This window comes from Orussus abietinus, unplaced genomic scaffold (assembly GCF_000612105.2).
Source record: "Orussus abietinus isolate OABI.00-Male unplaced genomic scaffold, Oabi_2.0 scaffold4, whole genome shotgun sequence".
NCBI classification, from domain to species: Eukaryota; Metazoa; Arthropoda; class Insecta; order Hymenoptera; family Orussidae; genus Orussus; species Orussus abietinus.
Genome location: NW_019396014.1, coordinates 2,684,971 through 2,701,084, shown reverse-complemented (window position 1 = coordinate 2,701,084; position 16,114 = coordinate 2,684,971). Strand labels below are relative to the sequence as shown.

Below are 16,114 nucleotides of genomic sequence, written 5' to 3'. Positions count from 1 at the left end.
AGGAGGATCGCGGTCTCTCTTCCCGAGTCCTTCTTTCCTTCGTCTTTGATCCGATGGTATTTCTCGGGTATACCGAGACGGAGATATCACGCTCTCTTAGATTTCGGAACGGTCGAGCTTGCGGTTCTCTCCTTTCTCGCAAAGTGAAATGCAACCGACACGCGTATATCGGCTTACTGCGGTTTTCCTTGGGTATGGGTACTGCGTGTCGCTTCCTACGCTATAGGTGCCTCGTTTTGCGCCTCCACGATCATCTGGTGCATCCATTGTCTGCCGAGGACGAGGTCTCCAAGTTGCAGCGCGTTGCAGCGGCTCGCAATGCGTTGCAGCGCGTTGCAGCAGCTCGCAAAGCTTCCCGCGAGGACCTCCTCGCGGATGCACCCAGGATATGTCCGTGATAGGAGGATAAGGAATCGAGAGATTTCGTTTGTTAAGGCTCGAGTGACCTCGGCAAGGAGGTGCATAAAATACGAGGCGCGTTGCATAACACTCGAGATATTTTATCCTATTTTACGGGCCGGCTGGAAGAGACGATTCCGCGCCCGTCTTCGTGGTCTTACGAGGACGCGTGTCCAAATAAATGGATATATATATTTTTTTAATATACAGCTACTCTCGTATCATATTACAACAATACAAACAGTCAATATGCATTTTACGGTATTACTTCTTACACATCGCGATACGTCATAGCAAATACAATGTGGAGCGACACGTAATGCTTCTTCTTTAAAGGATCAACGGCAACGACACTTTGCTCGGTACGTCCATATTAAGGCGACACGAAACGAACCAAGTTCGTCGAGTGCATTCTTTACGTATTTTTTAGAACGTTCACCAATAACGACTCTTTCCTCCTACGATCTCCGTTTCTCCAGTCCCAAGATTGTTTCGAGTACAAAACATTAGATAGCAACCGATATGGTGTGAGAGCAAAAAACACGATAACAATTGCCTTAAAATATTCCTTATCCATTTATAACTACGGTTCACGTTCTCAAAGAAGTGGAGAGTGAACGAAGTATGTTTCAAGCTGATTCGCCTCGTGCGATGTAACCATTTCTACATACTTTGGACCTTCCGTATCGTTATCGACTTCCCTTACAGAATGCACCCACGGTGAAAATTCAAAGGCATTACGCGTAGCTCACCATGATTCTTGACCAGAGCATATTACTCGTGAACGGATAATTTTACTAATAGAGAGGCAGCAAATTTCCGTCTCTAAATTAATACGGTCGCGGACACCTTGCTGACTCTACATTAGAAAATCATTTTCCTCGCGTAATTTACTTACCTCTGTGAATGAGTAATTAGACCATACAACGTTCCGCTTGATTTTAACGAACTTTTCTTGCTAGATCCGAGAGAGATACGTTGCCAGAGAGGATCGAGTTGAAACAAAGGGATTCGAGGGTAGGGATTCAACGAATGGGTCAAAGTACATCAAACATATGGTCCGATTACCGAATTACAACTGTAATTAAACATCCGACCTCTCGTCACCGCCCATCGGCCGACGAGCGACTGGAGGAGCATCTTCTACTCTTCCCGACGAGCTTCCTTACGGTTTAATCTTAGTAACAACAGTGGGATTCAGGTAACGGTATCAACGAGTGTCTCTTCGTCCTTCGCCGTATCGGTACCGACCACACGTCTCGCGGATGACGTCCTTCGGACCTCCTTGCCGAGGTCGAAGAAGAGTCCGATCGCCGTCAAGCCATGTTAAGCGAAAAGATCGTAACTGCGTTGCATAATGTTTGAGATAAACGCACTTTTTCTTCCCTAACGATCGCGTCATATCGAAAAGTGTCCTAAACGAGAGCCCCAACCGCGTGCACTCCGTAGAACTTCCCCGGGAAGAATTCCTTAACGGTGCCCGTCATTGAAATGGAAAAGTGGAGTTTATCTCAAGCGTCAAAGAAACCGTTCGCGCGCGATTCCTGGTCGGATATCGGTCGACCCTTGCCCTCTCCCTTGGGATTCGTCCAGGCAGTCCGGATAGACTATGTATAAAAAATAAATGTCCCGTTTCCTCGCAAGCGCCCCTCTTCGGCGTCGGTCGGCTCCGCTTCAGGACCTCCTTGGCCTCTCGTTAATATTTAAAAGTAAACTACGACGTCCGTTTTCCGATCGTTCTTCCTTCGGGCAAACTTGCTTCCCCGGGCGAGGTCCTTGCTGCAGGATACGCCGATAGCGACGTCGACGAAGGCCTCGCAGTAGATGCTTTTCGCGACAGGACATGCGGTCCTCGACGAAGCGATCTCTCCCAAGTGAAGAGCAGCCTCGAGATCTCCTTTACTCTCCTTGACTTCTTCCCCAGGACTCCCAGGCCTCGAAGGATGTCCTCTGGATGAAGATATCCAATTATCCTTGCCCTCCCTGCCGGGACTCGAAGAACGAGCAGCAACGGGCGAATCGTCAGAGCCTTTCAGAAGTCGCTGGCGAGGTCTTCGGCACAGGAGGCGCCGACTTCGAGGACGACGGGGGCTCCACGCTGGTACTTCTCTCCAAGGAGTAGGACTTCCCCGCTGGTGGGTGCGAGATCGCGCGTTTCGCCGATCTAAATGAGCTAACACACGTTTCTTGGCGTTAATTTACCGTCTCGTACATGTCGGTCGTGTCGAAGATGCTTCCGAAGGATCCGGACTCCGCGAGTCTCGTTAAAACGACTTTTTTGGCATTTTTCTCGATGGAAGGTTAAATACACCCCTCGGTCGACCAGTCCTCGAGGCTGTACTCTAGGGTACTCGGACAAGGGGGTGAATTTACGTAAAAAAAAGGATTTCTCTAAATTTCCTTCGGAAGATCTTCGGCGATCGCTTCTACTTTCGTCACCGACGATTTTATATATATATTTTTTTTATTAGAATTTAGGCAGCTCTTTTAAGACTATGTTTTACTTTCTAATTTAACCGACAGTCAAACGACGGACACGTTCACTGCTAGTCTATCGGGGATGTCGCGATTCGTTAATTCGGTTATTTATGTTGGCGGTATGTTTAAAGATCGTAATTGTGCGGCGAGTGCAACAAGCGACGCATCTATTTTCCATTCATCATGTTCGTGGTCGAAGTGATATCGCTATTGATTTCTGTCGAGCTATCCAATGCAAACATACATGTCGACAAGTAATGAGAAAGTGGGATGCCGAACTTATACGTTTGGATTTCATTTTCTAACGGCGAGCGAATCTCAATTGCCGATTTGCATATTCCGAGGACGTAAGGTAAAACATATATTTTCGGCGGAATTTTAATAGGCCGGGGAAGTCGTTCGATTTTTGAGAGTCGCTCGCGCGAATGCAGATAAATCGAGAGAAACTTATGAATAACGAATGGAAATTCGGAAGAAAAAAAAATATTTCTGGGTCGGATGCACTTTTCACTCGTTATCCATCGTTTTAAAATTGTATCAATACTCGGTCGGTCGAGAGAAAGAAAGTACTTTGATGCGAGAAGCAATCGTAAAGTGGAGTCTTAGACACGAGATCACGTGAACACGTAGAACGTCCCTGACGGGAGAAAATATCTAGGGGAGATTCACAGATGGTATCATGAGATGTCCGGACGTGGCGAACACGCCTAATAATCGTGGTGCCATGTAGGATGAGCTAGAGTGCACGAAATCACAGAGCTTGTGTAGGATTTCAGGCAGGGTGCTTGTTATCCTTTAAACTAGTATGCACAGGTCAACACAGAGAGCGTAAGAAAGCAGAAAAGCCTCGGTGAACAAGCTGAAAGCACTTGTGAAATGTTTCATCGGGGTGATTCGCATCCGAACGAATATTAAAATCGATTCCCGGCCCCATTGTCGGTGCGGTGTCTAATCCGCCACGGAACGGACGAGTTCGGATGCGGTACGCAAAATACCGTTTATCTATTTTTTTAACGAGATTCCGCTGAAATCCCATTTCGAGACAAGATAGACATACCGGATGGTAACAGCCCGTAAATCGTGGCACGTTGGCGATAAGTCCAGATCCGAGAATAACGCGCTCTCGCAAGATTCTCGAACCTTTGCATTCGGTAGGCCTAACTTTATCGGTCGTCGAGGTCGGGTGTCACCTAGAGCGAGTGTTACGTGTCGTGTCACACATCTACCGTCGTGCAGGTAACGCGTAGGTCATACATTCCTGCGGTCTATCGCACCCCCTAATCGTGCCGTCCGCGAAGCATTGGCTGAAAGACAACCGTTTATGAAAAACACAGAACATTCATCTAAAACGGATTCCCAAGGGTGCTGTGGGGCTCGCGGGATTACCTTGATCGCTAATTGCGAGGCCGGCCCGCTTATAGGGCGGCGGGAACGTCAAAGACTCTAGTCACGTGTCTAGACAGTCAGAGCGGATTGACCACATTAATCCTGGACATTATGTATTTGGCTTGACAGTGAAACGATAAATCAGAGCGCAGGACGTCGGCGGCCGACAGGAGCATAATATTTAGCTACGCTGCACAGAACGCGACATTATCCTCATAGCAGGTACCTGGAACGAAGAACCCCGTGAGGTTTCTGGCGAACGCCAGCGGGTCCGGTAGGTCATAGGTAGGGGTCCGTAGGTCGGATTTCCACCTCGACCTACCGACCGCTACCGAGGACTACCCAGGACCTCGGGCTTTGGGAAGAACAGCGGGCTTAGCGCATCGGAGACGGAAAGGCTCGACCTCCTCCAGGACTCCTTCGACCTTTCTTCGGGGTCGACGAGCTCGAAGAGCGGTAGACCGACCGGAGGGATCGATCCTTTCCGCCCGGTAACTCAGCGTGGAGGTAGCGAGGAGGAGGCCAGAGAACTCGGGACGTCAGAGGGACAGAAAGAGACAGAAAAAGAAATAGTTACCAATGTGAGTAGGTTAATTGTAGGTAGATAATAGGCGTGTGTTAGATGTGACTAAGGTAGACTTTCCGCTTTAAGTAGACGCTGTTGCGCGCCGGCGAGTTGGCCGCTGTGTCGTTACTGGAACAGAGCGCGAGGGCTCGTATTCGCACACGCATTTGGCAGACGTTAGATGCTGACTCGATTCTCCTGGAGAGTGAACGTTACCGACCGGCGACGAGCTCACGAGTCCGAATTTTCGTAAATCCTGGAGGACCTCGATCGCCCTCCGACACCGTTTGCTAGTTCATATCGATAAAGCAGTCTCGCTCGCACCATGTGCCAGTGATATCTACCCCACGTGAGTTAGGACGTTTTGGGGCTATTCCATGTTAAGCGGTTAAGCCAGGTAAAGAGCTCGGAAGATGGAAAGAAAACCTGGGCACGAACTCGGGAATAAAAATGACGTCTACCTTTCCAATCAACATTTTTATCGAGAGCGTGATTTCTCGAGTAGTCGTTTTCTCAAATGAATCTGCATATATGGGATTCTCGTTAGCACCCAGTCTTTTTAAGAGGCGGAAATATTAGCAGAACGAGCGGTGACCCATCTTGCGCCTCTGCGCGTGGCCTACTGGCTGAAACGTTACTTTTGGGCTTCTTCGACGGGGGGGCAGGTGCATTTACTGCAAAAGAAACAGAAGATATCAAAGATGTAAGAAAACGACTGTCTGACGAATCACGATTCCTACTAAAAATGTTGATTGCACGATCCGACGTGATTCCTTCCCTACGGTTTCCATTTTGTTTTCAGGATTCGGTCGCGACTCGATCTCTCGGGAGGCCTTGCGTGAAAACGACGGGTCAAAGTTTAAATTAAATCTCTTTCGAGATGTCCATCCTTTAACGTGGCTCTTCGGTCGTTCTTGTGCCCCACGACTACAAGACCTGCGGAGCCCGTGATTTTACACAAATTAATTGAAATAATATTCTAGGGTGCAGACGAACGGAAATCTCGATTATCCCGACCGTCGTCTGGAAAAAGTCTCAAATGTGCAATGGGAGTACGAGGAACATCACGAATAAACGTGGAAACATCACGAGTAAACGAGGACGGGACGCGATGCACGTACACTCAACAATAATATAACATAAGGTAACACCACGCTCAGATTGAAATTGAGTGCGATCGGGCGGGAATAATTACCTTCTTCGTCGAAGCGACGAATTTTGCCCGGGTAGGCCAAAGTGACCTCGAGGAATGACCATCCGAGCGTTGCCCTGAGCGGGTCTTGAGCCCCCGTGAGCTTGAAGTGCGCTCAGGTGGGCGGCGTAGCCCTCGTGAAGTACCGTGGCCAAAGGCTGATGCTTCTTCGAGACTTTGCCCACGATATAAATTTGATTCGGCTTCAGATTAATAGCCGTGTAAACGCTGATGTCTTTGCTGCTGCCGTAAGCATGGTGGATTATAACTCCGTGCTCCTACGAGACGAGATACGGTTTTATTTCAAATTAACTGAAAGAAAAAAAAAAACACGTACCGAATAATTATGCACTCCGCTCACCTGAATTAAATTATTCAAGTAAGCGGCTTTGTGCCCCAGAGGATCCGTCGAAAGTCCATCAGCAAAGGACACGAGACCGTGCGGGAAATTGTGTTGCGACAGCCAAGAGACGACCTTTTGCTGCTGCATGTCGGGCCTTCCGGTGATGTAAATTATTAAGTAGCCTAGTTCCTGCCAATGCCTGATGGAAGTATAACGAGAAATTGGTAAAAATACTCAATGGGTCGCATTACATCAGAGATATCGGAGTGGCATTATTCACTTTTGTATCTTTTTAATGTATACCTGACTATATCGACGGCCCCAGCTCTGACTTTAGGGTCTCTTCCGGTGACGGACATACTGGCAGTAAACGAGCCGTCGATACTGAAGACTACGCATTCCGTTTTCGGTGGTATCACAGCTAAGAAAAAGTCCACGGACGTGTGGTCGCCTCTTTAAAAAGTATCAAATCGTCAAATACGAATTATAAGTCATTTCGGATTATTTAAACAAAGAGAACACCGAGCTTACCTCACGACCATTTTAACCGGATATATCCCGTACCCTAATGCTTTTTCATCGGGGATCCTGTATGTGATTCTTCCGGTTTTGTCGGTTACCTCGGTAACCAGAAAACTCCACTCGCCGGCTGCCGCGTCTTTCATAATGTGAATGTCTACTTTCTCACCTGTGAGCATCGTTAATTAAATCATTGCATAAAATTGCGATCAGGAGTTTCATAGTGTACCCGGCAATGTACCTGTCAATGCAATAACATCTATAGGACCGTACATGAACCTAGCGACTAGAGTTTGAGGAGCACCCTCCCTGACTATAACGTCGTTAGCTCTGTGATTCGCTGCAACGTTCTGAAAAAAAAAAAGAAGCATTGCATTCAATATTAATGCCACCTAATCCTAAACAACGTTAGTTTACGAGACATTGACTTTACTTTAAGCTTGACGGAGGTACGCTTTTTATTCCACTTTTCCCTGGGCTGGCCTGGACGGAAGCACGTTAGTTCTTTCTCCTCGTTGCTAAGAATGGGCAAATCAAATCTGCCCAACTGTCTTAATATAAACGCAATCACATCGGAGGATTCCCAGTAACTGGCATGGAACAAATGAGGTAACGCGTTCGTGGGAAAATTGGAGAGACCCTCGGGACAGTACAGCGCGTAGTCTATTCTTTTGTTGCCCCACCATTTCTGCGTCACTGTAAATTATTTTTGGTATAGTCTCACGTTGAAAGCTCCAAATTTGACATACACGATTTTCATACTCACGGGCCGATACGGCCTGCAGTGGCACGTTATCGATAATCCCGGACATAGTGCTCTGGATCGATATATCGGAGAGCCTTCTCAGATGTGGCATTGAAGCGGTAGGAACGTTCAGACCGTCCGCGAACAATTGAGGATTTGTCTGGATTGTCTCTACTGTAATTCGTGCGTTAATTTAGTCGGCCACATTTTTTGGTGAGAGATGAGAAAGCACGGGAACTTACGCAAATGGTACGGCTGCCCATTACCGAGCGGATACTTCTGGTACCGAGCAACGTTCACCGGGGGGAGAAAGGAGAACCTTGCGGAGATCAGTGGCTCTACCCTGGCAGCAACCGGGTCGGTAGGATGAAACAAGTTGTACACTTGATTCACCGTAGGTTTAGGTATGTTACTGCTTTTATCCCCGCTGCACGAAATTTTTCTATACGCGAGCACCAGAGACAGTGGACTGCCAAACATGAAGAACTCATTGACGTCAAAGTCCAGCTTGCAATGATGCGAATTATCGCTATTAAAGAAGACATAGAAACGTTTCGGTTATTAAGTCCACCGGGTTTACTTCAATCGATGCGACTCTTTTTAGATAAAAATATACCTTGTCGAGGAAGATCTCCTTCGAGGTGGAGGCGCGATCAGGTGCTTACCGTCCTCGTACCCGCCATTATTTTCCGCCCCTTGATTGTCATTCTCTAAAATACTATTTTCACTGTCGTGTCTTGATTGATACTGAGAAGATCGGCACAGCGCGTCGTAGGCTAGGATCGATCCCACGGAATCACCGACGATGCAAATCTGCCCGCTAAAACCCCTGCCCTCCTCGCTCTTTACAAACTCCTGATAGATCTGATTCGCCCCGGTGACGACGCGAGTTACGGCGTCCTGGTAATCCGGCGTCGAACTTGCCAGTAACGGAATGGCTCCTATCGGGATAGTGTCATGGGTAACTTGTGGAGTGTCCGTACACGAAGGCGAGACGTCGAAACTGTACGGACTCAGACTAAAAACGAACGATCGGTTAAAAAACTTGCGACTCGCATTCGACATGAATTCGAGAGAAAAAAAATATATATCTGGAAGTACCTAGATAAAATGCCAAGGCTCTCCGTGCATATCGAGGGGCACGAGACGAACTTGATGGCGATGTGACCGACCATGCTCGGATAGTGTTGCCTCATGACCGACTCGAAAGCTCCCTTGAACGTCGTAATGTCTGACTTCTTCGCGGTTAGGTCTACATTCGCATCTGTGGAATGGACCGAATCGTAAAGGCATAGATGGTATCCTCCTATTATTTTATACATGGGGTATGTTACCGAAATACCTAAGACACTGCCAGCGTGCATCACGATTATTAGGACCGTAATCTTGCAGGGCTGATGCGTCGGGGAGAGTTGAGGCGACGTCGGGCAAGAGACGTCGATGCTCGTCGAAGGTCGCATAAGTAATCGCTTGCTGCTTCGCTCGCTGGCCACTCGTTGCAGATATGAATGTGAAAATATGGTGTCCTCCGCTGATGAACACGAGAGATACCCGATATTACAAATAGACTCTTTCTCGTGTAAATTGATCGTCGAGCCATTCTTACCTTGTTTATGAGCTACCGTTGTCGCAGGCGAAGTGGCGTCCTCCTCTTCAGCTAGAAGATCCAGAGAACTCCATTTAGCCAATACCGTACCATCTCCAAAGTCCTCTGCGTAATACAAAAGAAAATACCCTCCGTTAGAAAGGGAGCGTTCACCCATCGGAAATATGTACGACCCAGCAATGGACCATCGTGGCCAAACCTGGGATTCGTTTGATCTATAGGTAATTCTTCTTCGTGTGGAAATCTCGAGCGAGAAGTCTCACGAGACGTGACTTTTCTCCCGAACGGAGGCAACTATTACTCACGTTGAGCGAGTACGCAAAGCAACGGTCATTAGAAATCCTTGACTCGTCCGATGATACAAAGTCTACTTTCTCTAACTCTGCCATCCATTTCGAATGCACAGCCATGCTGAGGCATGCTTATACCGATCTCTAGCGAATGAACATGCTTGGCGACAATTGACTTCACGTTGGAGTATATATCTATTCGCGACTCGACTCGATTAATGAACGATACGATTACACAAATGTTATTATACGGAGCAGCACGTAACGATAGATCGTTGCAGTGGTACAGTCATTAATGTGTTCTCTACGAATAGACACCGTGATGCATTTAAACGTCCTCATAAAAATCACTTTGGACCTCCCCGGTACGAATCCGTTGATTGATCTTTGGAACGCCGTCGTTATTAAATTAACCTACTGTTGTTATCTACATTCCCTACCTTTGCGTATGGTAGGTATAACGAACCCAGCTGCAGTATCGGAGTGCGACAGAAAACAAAGAGAGATTACACATAAAAAGACAGAAACTGTCAAGGCTGCCACGTGCTACGTTATTTGCTCGTATACATTGTGCGTTCGCTCCGCAGCGCATCGCTTTCATCCCCCGAACCATCGGAAACGCTGAAAATCTTTTCGGTATTTCGAGCTCGTCCGACCGTAAAAGCGAATACGGAAACTCACTAAGCAGAAATAATCGAAAGCGCTACGCTACGGATTTTAATCGTGTCATCTAGCTATCATTCAATAACGGTATGGTAAATGCTCGTTCAAATTCGTACTCCTAATCTATCGAATAATCAATGGGTAATCATGGCCATGCTGTGCGAAGGCGAAAATCACCGACAGAGTTACCTTGACAGTCGAAGAACTCGTCTTCGCTCCCGGACTCCGACTCCCTGACGATACTCTCCATTCGCCAATTGGCAATTTGAATGTCAAAGCTCTTCGCCGAGCTAGGAGATGGTATCGTTTGGTTGCTTCGCTTCCAGTCTTTTTTACTCCCTGCCTTTTCGTCTACCGCTCTGCGCGAAAACGATACATCGTCAGTCTTCCCAGGTCAATTTTAAATAGGAGATTAATTCCACGCGGCAGAAAAAAAAAAGAAAATACATATAATCAGATCTCCACGTTTACCTTTCCACTGGCCTAGGCGCGGCGACTTCGGTCGGCGAGTCTTCCGGACTGATCTCACCCTCGGAACTCACTGCGGTATTAATAATGGGAATGTCCGACGGTTTTCTCATAGAGGGTGGACTTTGAAGATCCTCGTTCTTCTCGATGCTCCCAAGAGTCGCGGCCAAAGTCTTCGCCACGTCCGACTCTTGAGGCGTCGCAGCGGTGTTAACCGCGGAAGGTGCTTCATCGTCTTCACCTGCATCCTCTCCAAGTCCCATTTTCTGCTGCAACGCCAGCTGCGTTTGCCTTTCGATCTCTCTGATGTCTTCCATCGTAAGACCGTTCCACTCGTCCTGCCACGCCCATGCTTGACGATGCGCTCGTAACATCGTTTTTCTTAAAGCTGAACGTTCATACAATTTTTCTAAAAGCTCTCTCTCCTTGTTTCGGAGTCAATCGCAGTCGAAATACTGACCTACGTCATGGATGAACTTCTCCAGCTTCGTTTGCATTCCCCAGTACCGAAACTCCACTCGGCAGAGCTTGTAGGCGCACATCAGGGCCTTCCCTGAAGGCGTTGGTTGAGTTTTACCCTGAGTAATGGTTAGATAGAATTAAAAAATAAAAAGGAAAAATCCGATAGAACCGATAAACGCTCCGAGATAAAACGACAAAGCATACTTTGACGTCATCCCAATAGTCCGCCAGCCAAGATTCGCTGAGAGGTCCCCTCCCCGTTTTCTCCGAGATAAATAATTTAGGATCCTCCTCCTTCACGTAATCGGCACCGTAGAGTTGATCCTTGACGACGTCGATCAGGTCTGCAAATTTAGGAACTCGTGACCAGGGTACACCCGGTTTCTCTGATTTTCCCGTCGATCAGAAATTGGACGCACCTACGATCCTGTTCCTCAGGTCGCTTCCGCTGAGTTTGAAAACGTTCTCCTGATGGCCGTTGTCGGGGTAGTAATACGTCTCTATTTCCAGGGAGAACTTCTCGACGAAGGGACAGGTGTACCTGGTCTTCGTGTAAGGATAGGCGTTCCATGCCTCCTCCTTGACCGTGAGGGCCGACTTCGGTAATAGACTTTTGAACCACCCTGGCAAGTGGCTTCCCACGTGGTAAATCTTGTGGGTGTACTGTCCATTTCCTCCGGGACCGTTGGTGTAGGGCTCGTTCACTATAATTTCTACGCCGCTGCCAGCTCCTTTGCTCTCCTCCCTGGATTTTTTCTAGAAAGCGAGGAGAAAATCAATACCTCTCCCGAAGACGCGGAATATAAACCTCGTAAAGTGGGCCGAAATTACCGCTATCATGTAGAGCTGGGCGATCCTGTACTCCTCTACCGTGAGAGGCAGAGGTATCCTGTACTCCTTGATCAACATCTTGGCGCGCTTCTCTCGCTATCGCCCAAACATTTCTGCACACACAATCGATATATACTCGATACCAACCCCTGAACTTTCAGAGCCGAACGCGTCCAAGAATACCCCGGCCATGATTCGAGGGACCGAGTAAACTTCGCGGACTGTTTAGAAATCCACAAACCACCGCGGACCTCGCTCTCCTACGGAAATAGCCGTTCATAAATACGGCGAGACTTTCCATTACCCCGAAAACCCTCCGATTAGCGGCGCAAAACCCCCATAAGTAACCGATGAAGGTAATGTTCATCCAATGCCATCGCTCTACATACCGGGTACATACGTAATATGCGACTACGTCTCGGGCCGCCTTGGAATCACCCCAAGTGCCGGATCGCGGGGCTTTTAACGCGTTTCTACGAAAATTCCGCGCTCCTTTTAATCCTTTTAATCCGACCTTACATCCCGTTAAACATTTAAGACACCGGGAAACTTCCCAGACCGTTCGTAAACTCTCGTGGACAGCCTGAGTGCACCGAAATGCACTTTGCAGCCAGAACTCTCCCCGGGCACTCGGAACTTCCCGATTAATAACGTCGTAGTTTCGTAAGCCACAGTTACGTCCAACCGAGAATAGTGGTGCCCCGAGGCTGGCCTTTCGTGTCACGTACATAAATCCCTGTATCACCGCCCGCGGTAAATCATATTCCCTATATGAAATTTTCGATTAATATTAAAGTTTCGCTAGGTGCTACGCGCGGCCAAGAATAGCGACGCTATTCGTGCCCTATGCGTGGATTCCCGTATCACTCATTTTCGACAAATCATGCCGGGTACCAAAGAATGATTTTTTTCTTGTAATATTTTTTAATAGTACCGGCACGTCGTCACTATATCGAGGACGTTGTCGGGGACGAGAATCCTCGCGTGTCCGAAAAGTAGTCGACAACTTTGGTAGCGGGCGATTTCCCTCTCTCGCCCTACGAGCGACAACTCGATGAATATTCCGTTTGGAGAACCGCGAGCCACGGGGGAGCGCTAATAAAATCCTGTGATTCGGCGTCAACTACTGTCAACTGGATCGTCTGGACTCAAAGAGCTCCTCCGGGGATATCCGTGATTTCGATCGATCCAAAGCGCGCGAAGGGAAAACATAAATTCGGAGAAGAGCGGAAGAAAAAATTAATTCTAAACTTAATCGATAAGATGAGTCCCGGGAGATAATGGACGTTGTCGGGATCCGCGATACCGCGGCAAACGTATCACGAATATTCCCGAATAAGATATATTCGAAAGGGGAGATCTTTCGACCCTGCTTACCAAGTATCTCGAGGTCTTCCGACTCGCGGTCGTTCGTCGGGTCGACTGGGTGTTACGCGAGAAATCGTTGACATTCCAGGAGAGGAGTCTCGGCGCGTCATCGCGCCTCGGAGGGTGCTCGCTCGCCCGGAGTGAGATTTCTCGCGGGAGTCGAATCGCCCGCGCGTCCGACCTCCGCCAATGGCGTCGCGCGGGGAGTCCGCGAGCCAATCGGCGTCGAGGATCCCGGGTCTCCCGCGGGCGGGAAAATTCGACCGCGGCCCCGGCCTACCCCGAGGCTCTTCGGCGACCTTTCGAGCGAATTTACCGACCTCGCGGTATCCCTCGCAAACCTGGACTCGGCTGAAAGACGATATGCAACGTAAATCCTCTTCGGGAAAATGGACTCGAAGGATCTCCCCGGTGGATTGGACGCCTCGCTCGTCGCGAATTATCGCGACTTTCCTCGACGCGCCCGGGCGAGCGACGAGCGGGCGCTCGTCCCACCGCCCCTCTGGAGCGCGCTCAGGGGGTCGATTTCGCGAGAGCCGAGGGCGGCATATTTACATCGGGTGGACTCGCGATCCGATTCGAGAACCGGCGGGAGGGGGCGAGACGATCGACCGATCGGTCGCGGTCGCGAGCGCAAGAACGCAGGAGTCGCGGGTTCCTCTGGTGGAGATCCCGCGCCCCCTCGATCCGCGGTTCGACTGGACCCGCGGAGCACGGCGATCCCAGGTTGGGCGGGCGCCGGCGGCTCGGTGCGCGCGCACCACCGCGAGGTCGCGCAGTCGGCCGCGACCGGCGGTCGCGGACGGTCGGGGCCGGTCGCCGCCGGTCGCGGTCGACCTTGGGCACCCCGCGCCGAGTTATCCCCCGACTCCTATTGATCGGCGCCCGCCACCGCGAGCCAATCGCGTCCCCGCCTTCGAGCTGCCCGGGCGCCCCGCTCCTCCGGAGCGCCGCGCGCCGCGACGCGAGTTCCCGTTCCCATTCCCATTCCCACCGCCGATCGACGCCGATCTCCCCCGCCAATAATCGGCGTCCATTCCGACGCCTGCCAGGTTTCGACGTCTCGGCTCTTATTCTCGAGTTTCGACGGATTTTTTTTCGCACTCTTTGTATCATTGCGAAGTCGCGCCAATGGTCAATGTTTGAAAGTCGTGGACGAGACCGTGAGAATCGGGTCCCTGGACCGTTTCCAAAGACTGGTAGAACGTTACCTCCGCGTTTATTCGCACTTTTTATTCCAATTACGGGAACGACCGGCGTGGTCCCCCTTGCCAAAAATCGGCAGAGGATGGAAACGCCCGAGTCTCGTCCTGGTCTTCTTCCGGAAGGATTTGCCAATCGGAGGTTAATTTACCGACCCACCGCAAACTAATTCTGGTGCCCCTTCATTTCCGCGTTACGACCGAAGCCGTACGCTCGCCTCCATTCTTCGGGGTGTAACTCCGGTCGGATTTGTCGCAACAGCTTCGTCCTCGTCTCGGAAAGTGCCATTTCCTTCCGATAAAGACGACGATCTCTCCTCGAGCGGGTCCATGTAAAACGATCCCGAGGGGGCGTCGACGGACGACGTCCTTTGAAGGATCGATCTAAATTCAGAAAGGGCGATCGGCCGGGCGCGCCTCGTTTGACGGGAGAGCGGCTTTATTTACGTGCGGCCCTTCCGCAAGCGGTCGGAGGAAACGCGGCACCTCTACTCTTTGTCGGCGTCCTTTACGGCGTACGGATCGTCGACTTCGTAGCCGTCCGGCAGGGCGTTCCTCACGGGATTGTGGAACAACGAGTGGTTGCCGTCGCCCCACGGAAATGGCTGTCGACAATCGTATTAAGTCGCCTTAATCCTGCCAGCACTCGTCCTTCGCCGCCACGGCCGCGAATCGCGCTCGCCCCGGATAAAAACGATCCGTCGGGGTTTCCGCCCGCGGCGAGCCCTACGAGATGCCGAGACGCAAGAAGAGCGAAATGGAGGAAACAATTTTCCCGAGGCGAGCGAGAACCCGGAGGGGACGTCATCGCGAACAATTACCGTGGTGCGCCGGTACATGTACTCGTAAGGGATGAACTCCGGTCTAGGTTTTCTCTCTTCCTCGGCAGACGCCGTCAGGATGAGGGCCGACGAGACGACCACCCATGGGAGGGCGACGAAAAGGGTGAGCAACTTCCAGACGTGAGAGGCCCTCCTGGTGCGCTCGTCTGAAAGAAGCGAACCGCCTTCGTGAGTCGATTCCGGCGACGCGGAGGACCTCCTCGGGGACGGTTTCCGGCGAGGATGCCTCGGAATTCACCGGGTTGGCAGTCCAGAGTCGGGTCGGGACAAGGGCTGGCCGGTGGGCACGTTCTTCCTCGAGGGTCCTTCATCGCGCAAGGGTCCTCCGCCTCCCTGCACGGGTCCTTTCCGCAGGGATCGACGGGCTCCTGGCAAGGATCACCACGGGAGGGACGACCCCTGGGTCCGCTCGAGGCCCTCGGGAGTTGGCATTTGCATCCCCAACTGAGCCTCGGCAGAATCGGGCACCGGCCTCTGGCGAGGCCCAGGATCCAAGACATGCCAACGAGGATACGAACGTGGCCGAAAGGACACCAACCGGTCGAGGATCGCGCTCGAAGGCGCACGTGGAATTTACGTCGACTTTCGTCGAGGGATAACTCCGAAGAGAGGACGAGCGCCATCGATCTTCCGCTGTTATTTACTCTCGTGGCCATTGCGGTTGCCAGAGGTGTCCACCGTGTGTCCGCCATGTGTCCACCATGGACGGAGGATATATGGTCCCCGCCCGGCAAATAGCTCCCCAGATATTCTTG

At 50.4% G+C, this 16,114-nt stretch overlaps 2 protein-coding genes across 4 annotated transcripts; both read right to left on the bottom strand.

The window, feature by feature from the left end:
* Positions 1-606: 606 nt before the first annotated feature.
* LOC105695507 (protein retinal degeneration B) lies at positions 607-13,479 on the bottom strand. 3 transcript variants are annotated; one of them, XM_012417077.1, is made up of 23 exons: positions 13,325-13,479; positions 11,948-12,060; positions 11,536-11,872; positions 11,321-11,460; positions 11,115-11,232; positions 10,658-11,042; positions 10,376-10,545; positions 9,234-9,338; positions 8,970-9,158; positions 8,729-8,891; positions 8,244-8,645; positions 7,870-8,156; positions 7,649-7,801; positions 7,316-7,578; positions 7,124-7,232; positions 6,895-7,051; positions 6,667-6,816; positions 6,382-6,562; positions 6,024-6,298; positions 4,841-4,957; positions 4,264-4,489; positions 3,935-4,181; positions 2,485-2,572 (listed from the first exon to the last, which is right to left on the bottom strand). In XM_012417077.1, exons 2-20 carry the CDS (start codon positions 12,023-12,025, stop codon positions 4,882-4,884), a joined length of 3,738 nt encoding a protein of 1,245 aa, XP_012272500.1. In that variant the 5' UTR covers positions 12,026-12,060; positions 13,325-13,479; the 3' UTR covers positions 2,485-2,572; positions 3,935-4,181; positions 4,264-4,489; positions 4,841-4,881. The 3 variants fall into 3 exon arrangements, with proteins under 3 accessions (XP_012272494.1, XP_012272496.1, XP_012272500.1); XM_012417071.2 differs by lacking the exons at positions 3,935-4,181; positions 4,264-4,489; positions 4,841-4,957 and having other exon boundaries at positions 607-2,572; positions 6,358-6,562; XM_012417073.2 differs by lacking the exons at positions 3,935-4,181; positions 4,264-4,489; positions 4,841-4,957 and having other exon boundaries at positions 607-2,572.
* Positions 13,480-14,534: 1,055 nt separating this feature from the next.
* Positions 14,535-15,670, bottom strand: LOC105695438 (cytochrome c oxidase subunit 6A1, mitochondrial). Its single transcript, XM_012416976.1, has 3 exons — positions 15,598-15,670; positions 15,339-15,505; positions 14,535-15,122 (listed from the first exon to the last, which is right to left on the bottom strand). The coding sequence occupies exons 1-3, from the start codon at positions 15,668-15,670 to the stop codon at positions 15,006-15,008; spliced, it is 357 nt and encodes a 118-aa protein (XP_012272399.1). The 3' UTR covers positions 14,535-15,005.
* Between the last annotated feature and the right edge of the window lie 444 nt (positions 15,671-16,114).

What these genes read in the sequence shown, in the direction of transcription:
- LOC105695507 (XM_012417071.2), bottom strand. Translation starts at nt 12,025, where the DNA reads ATGTTGATCAAGGAGTACAGGATACCTCTGCCTCTCACGGTAGAGGAG. An exon ending in GCGCCTAGGCCAGTGGAAAG is followed by an intron (nt 10,546 to 10,657) that starts GTAAACGTGGAG and finishes GTTTTCGCGCAG; the next exon opens with AGCGGTAGACGAAAAGGCAG. An exon ending in GCGGAGTGCATAATTATTCG is followed by an intron (nt 6,299 to 6,357) that starts GTACGTGTTTTT and finishes CTCGTCTCGTAG; the next exon opens with GAGCACGGAGTTATAATCCA.
- LOC105695438 (XM_012416976.1), bottom strand. Translation starts at nt 15,670, where the DNA reads ATGAAGGACCCTCGAGGAAGAACGTGCCCACCGGCCAGCCCTTGTCCC. An exon ending in GACTCTGGACTGCCAACCCG is followed by an intron (nt 15,506 to 15,597) that starts GTGAATTCCGAG and finishes CGCTTCTTTCAG; the next exon opens with ACGAGCGCACCAGGAGGGCC. An exon ending in ACATGTACCGGCGCACCACG is followed by an intron (nt 15,123 to 15,338) that starts GTAATTGTTCGC and finishes GATTGTCGACAG; the next exon opens with CCATTTCCGTGGGGCGACGG.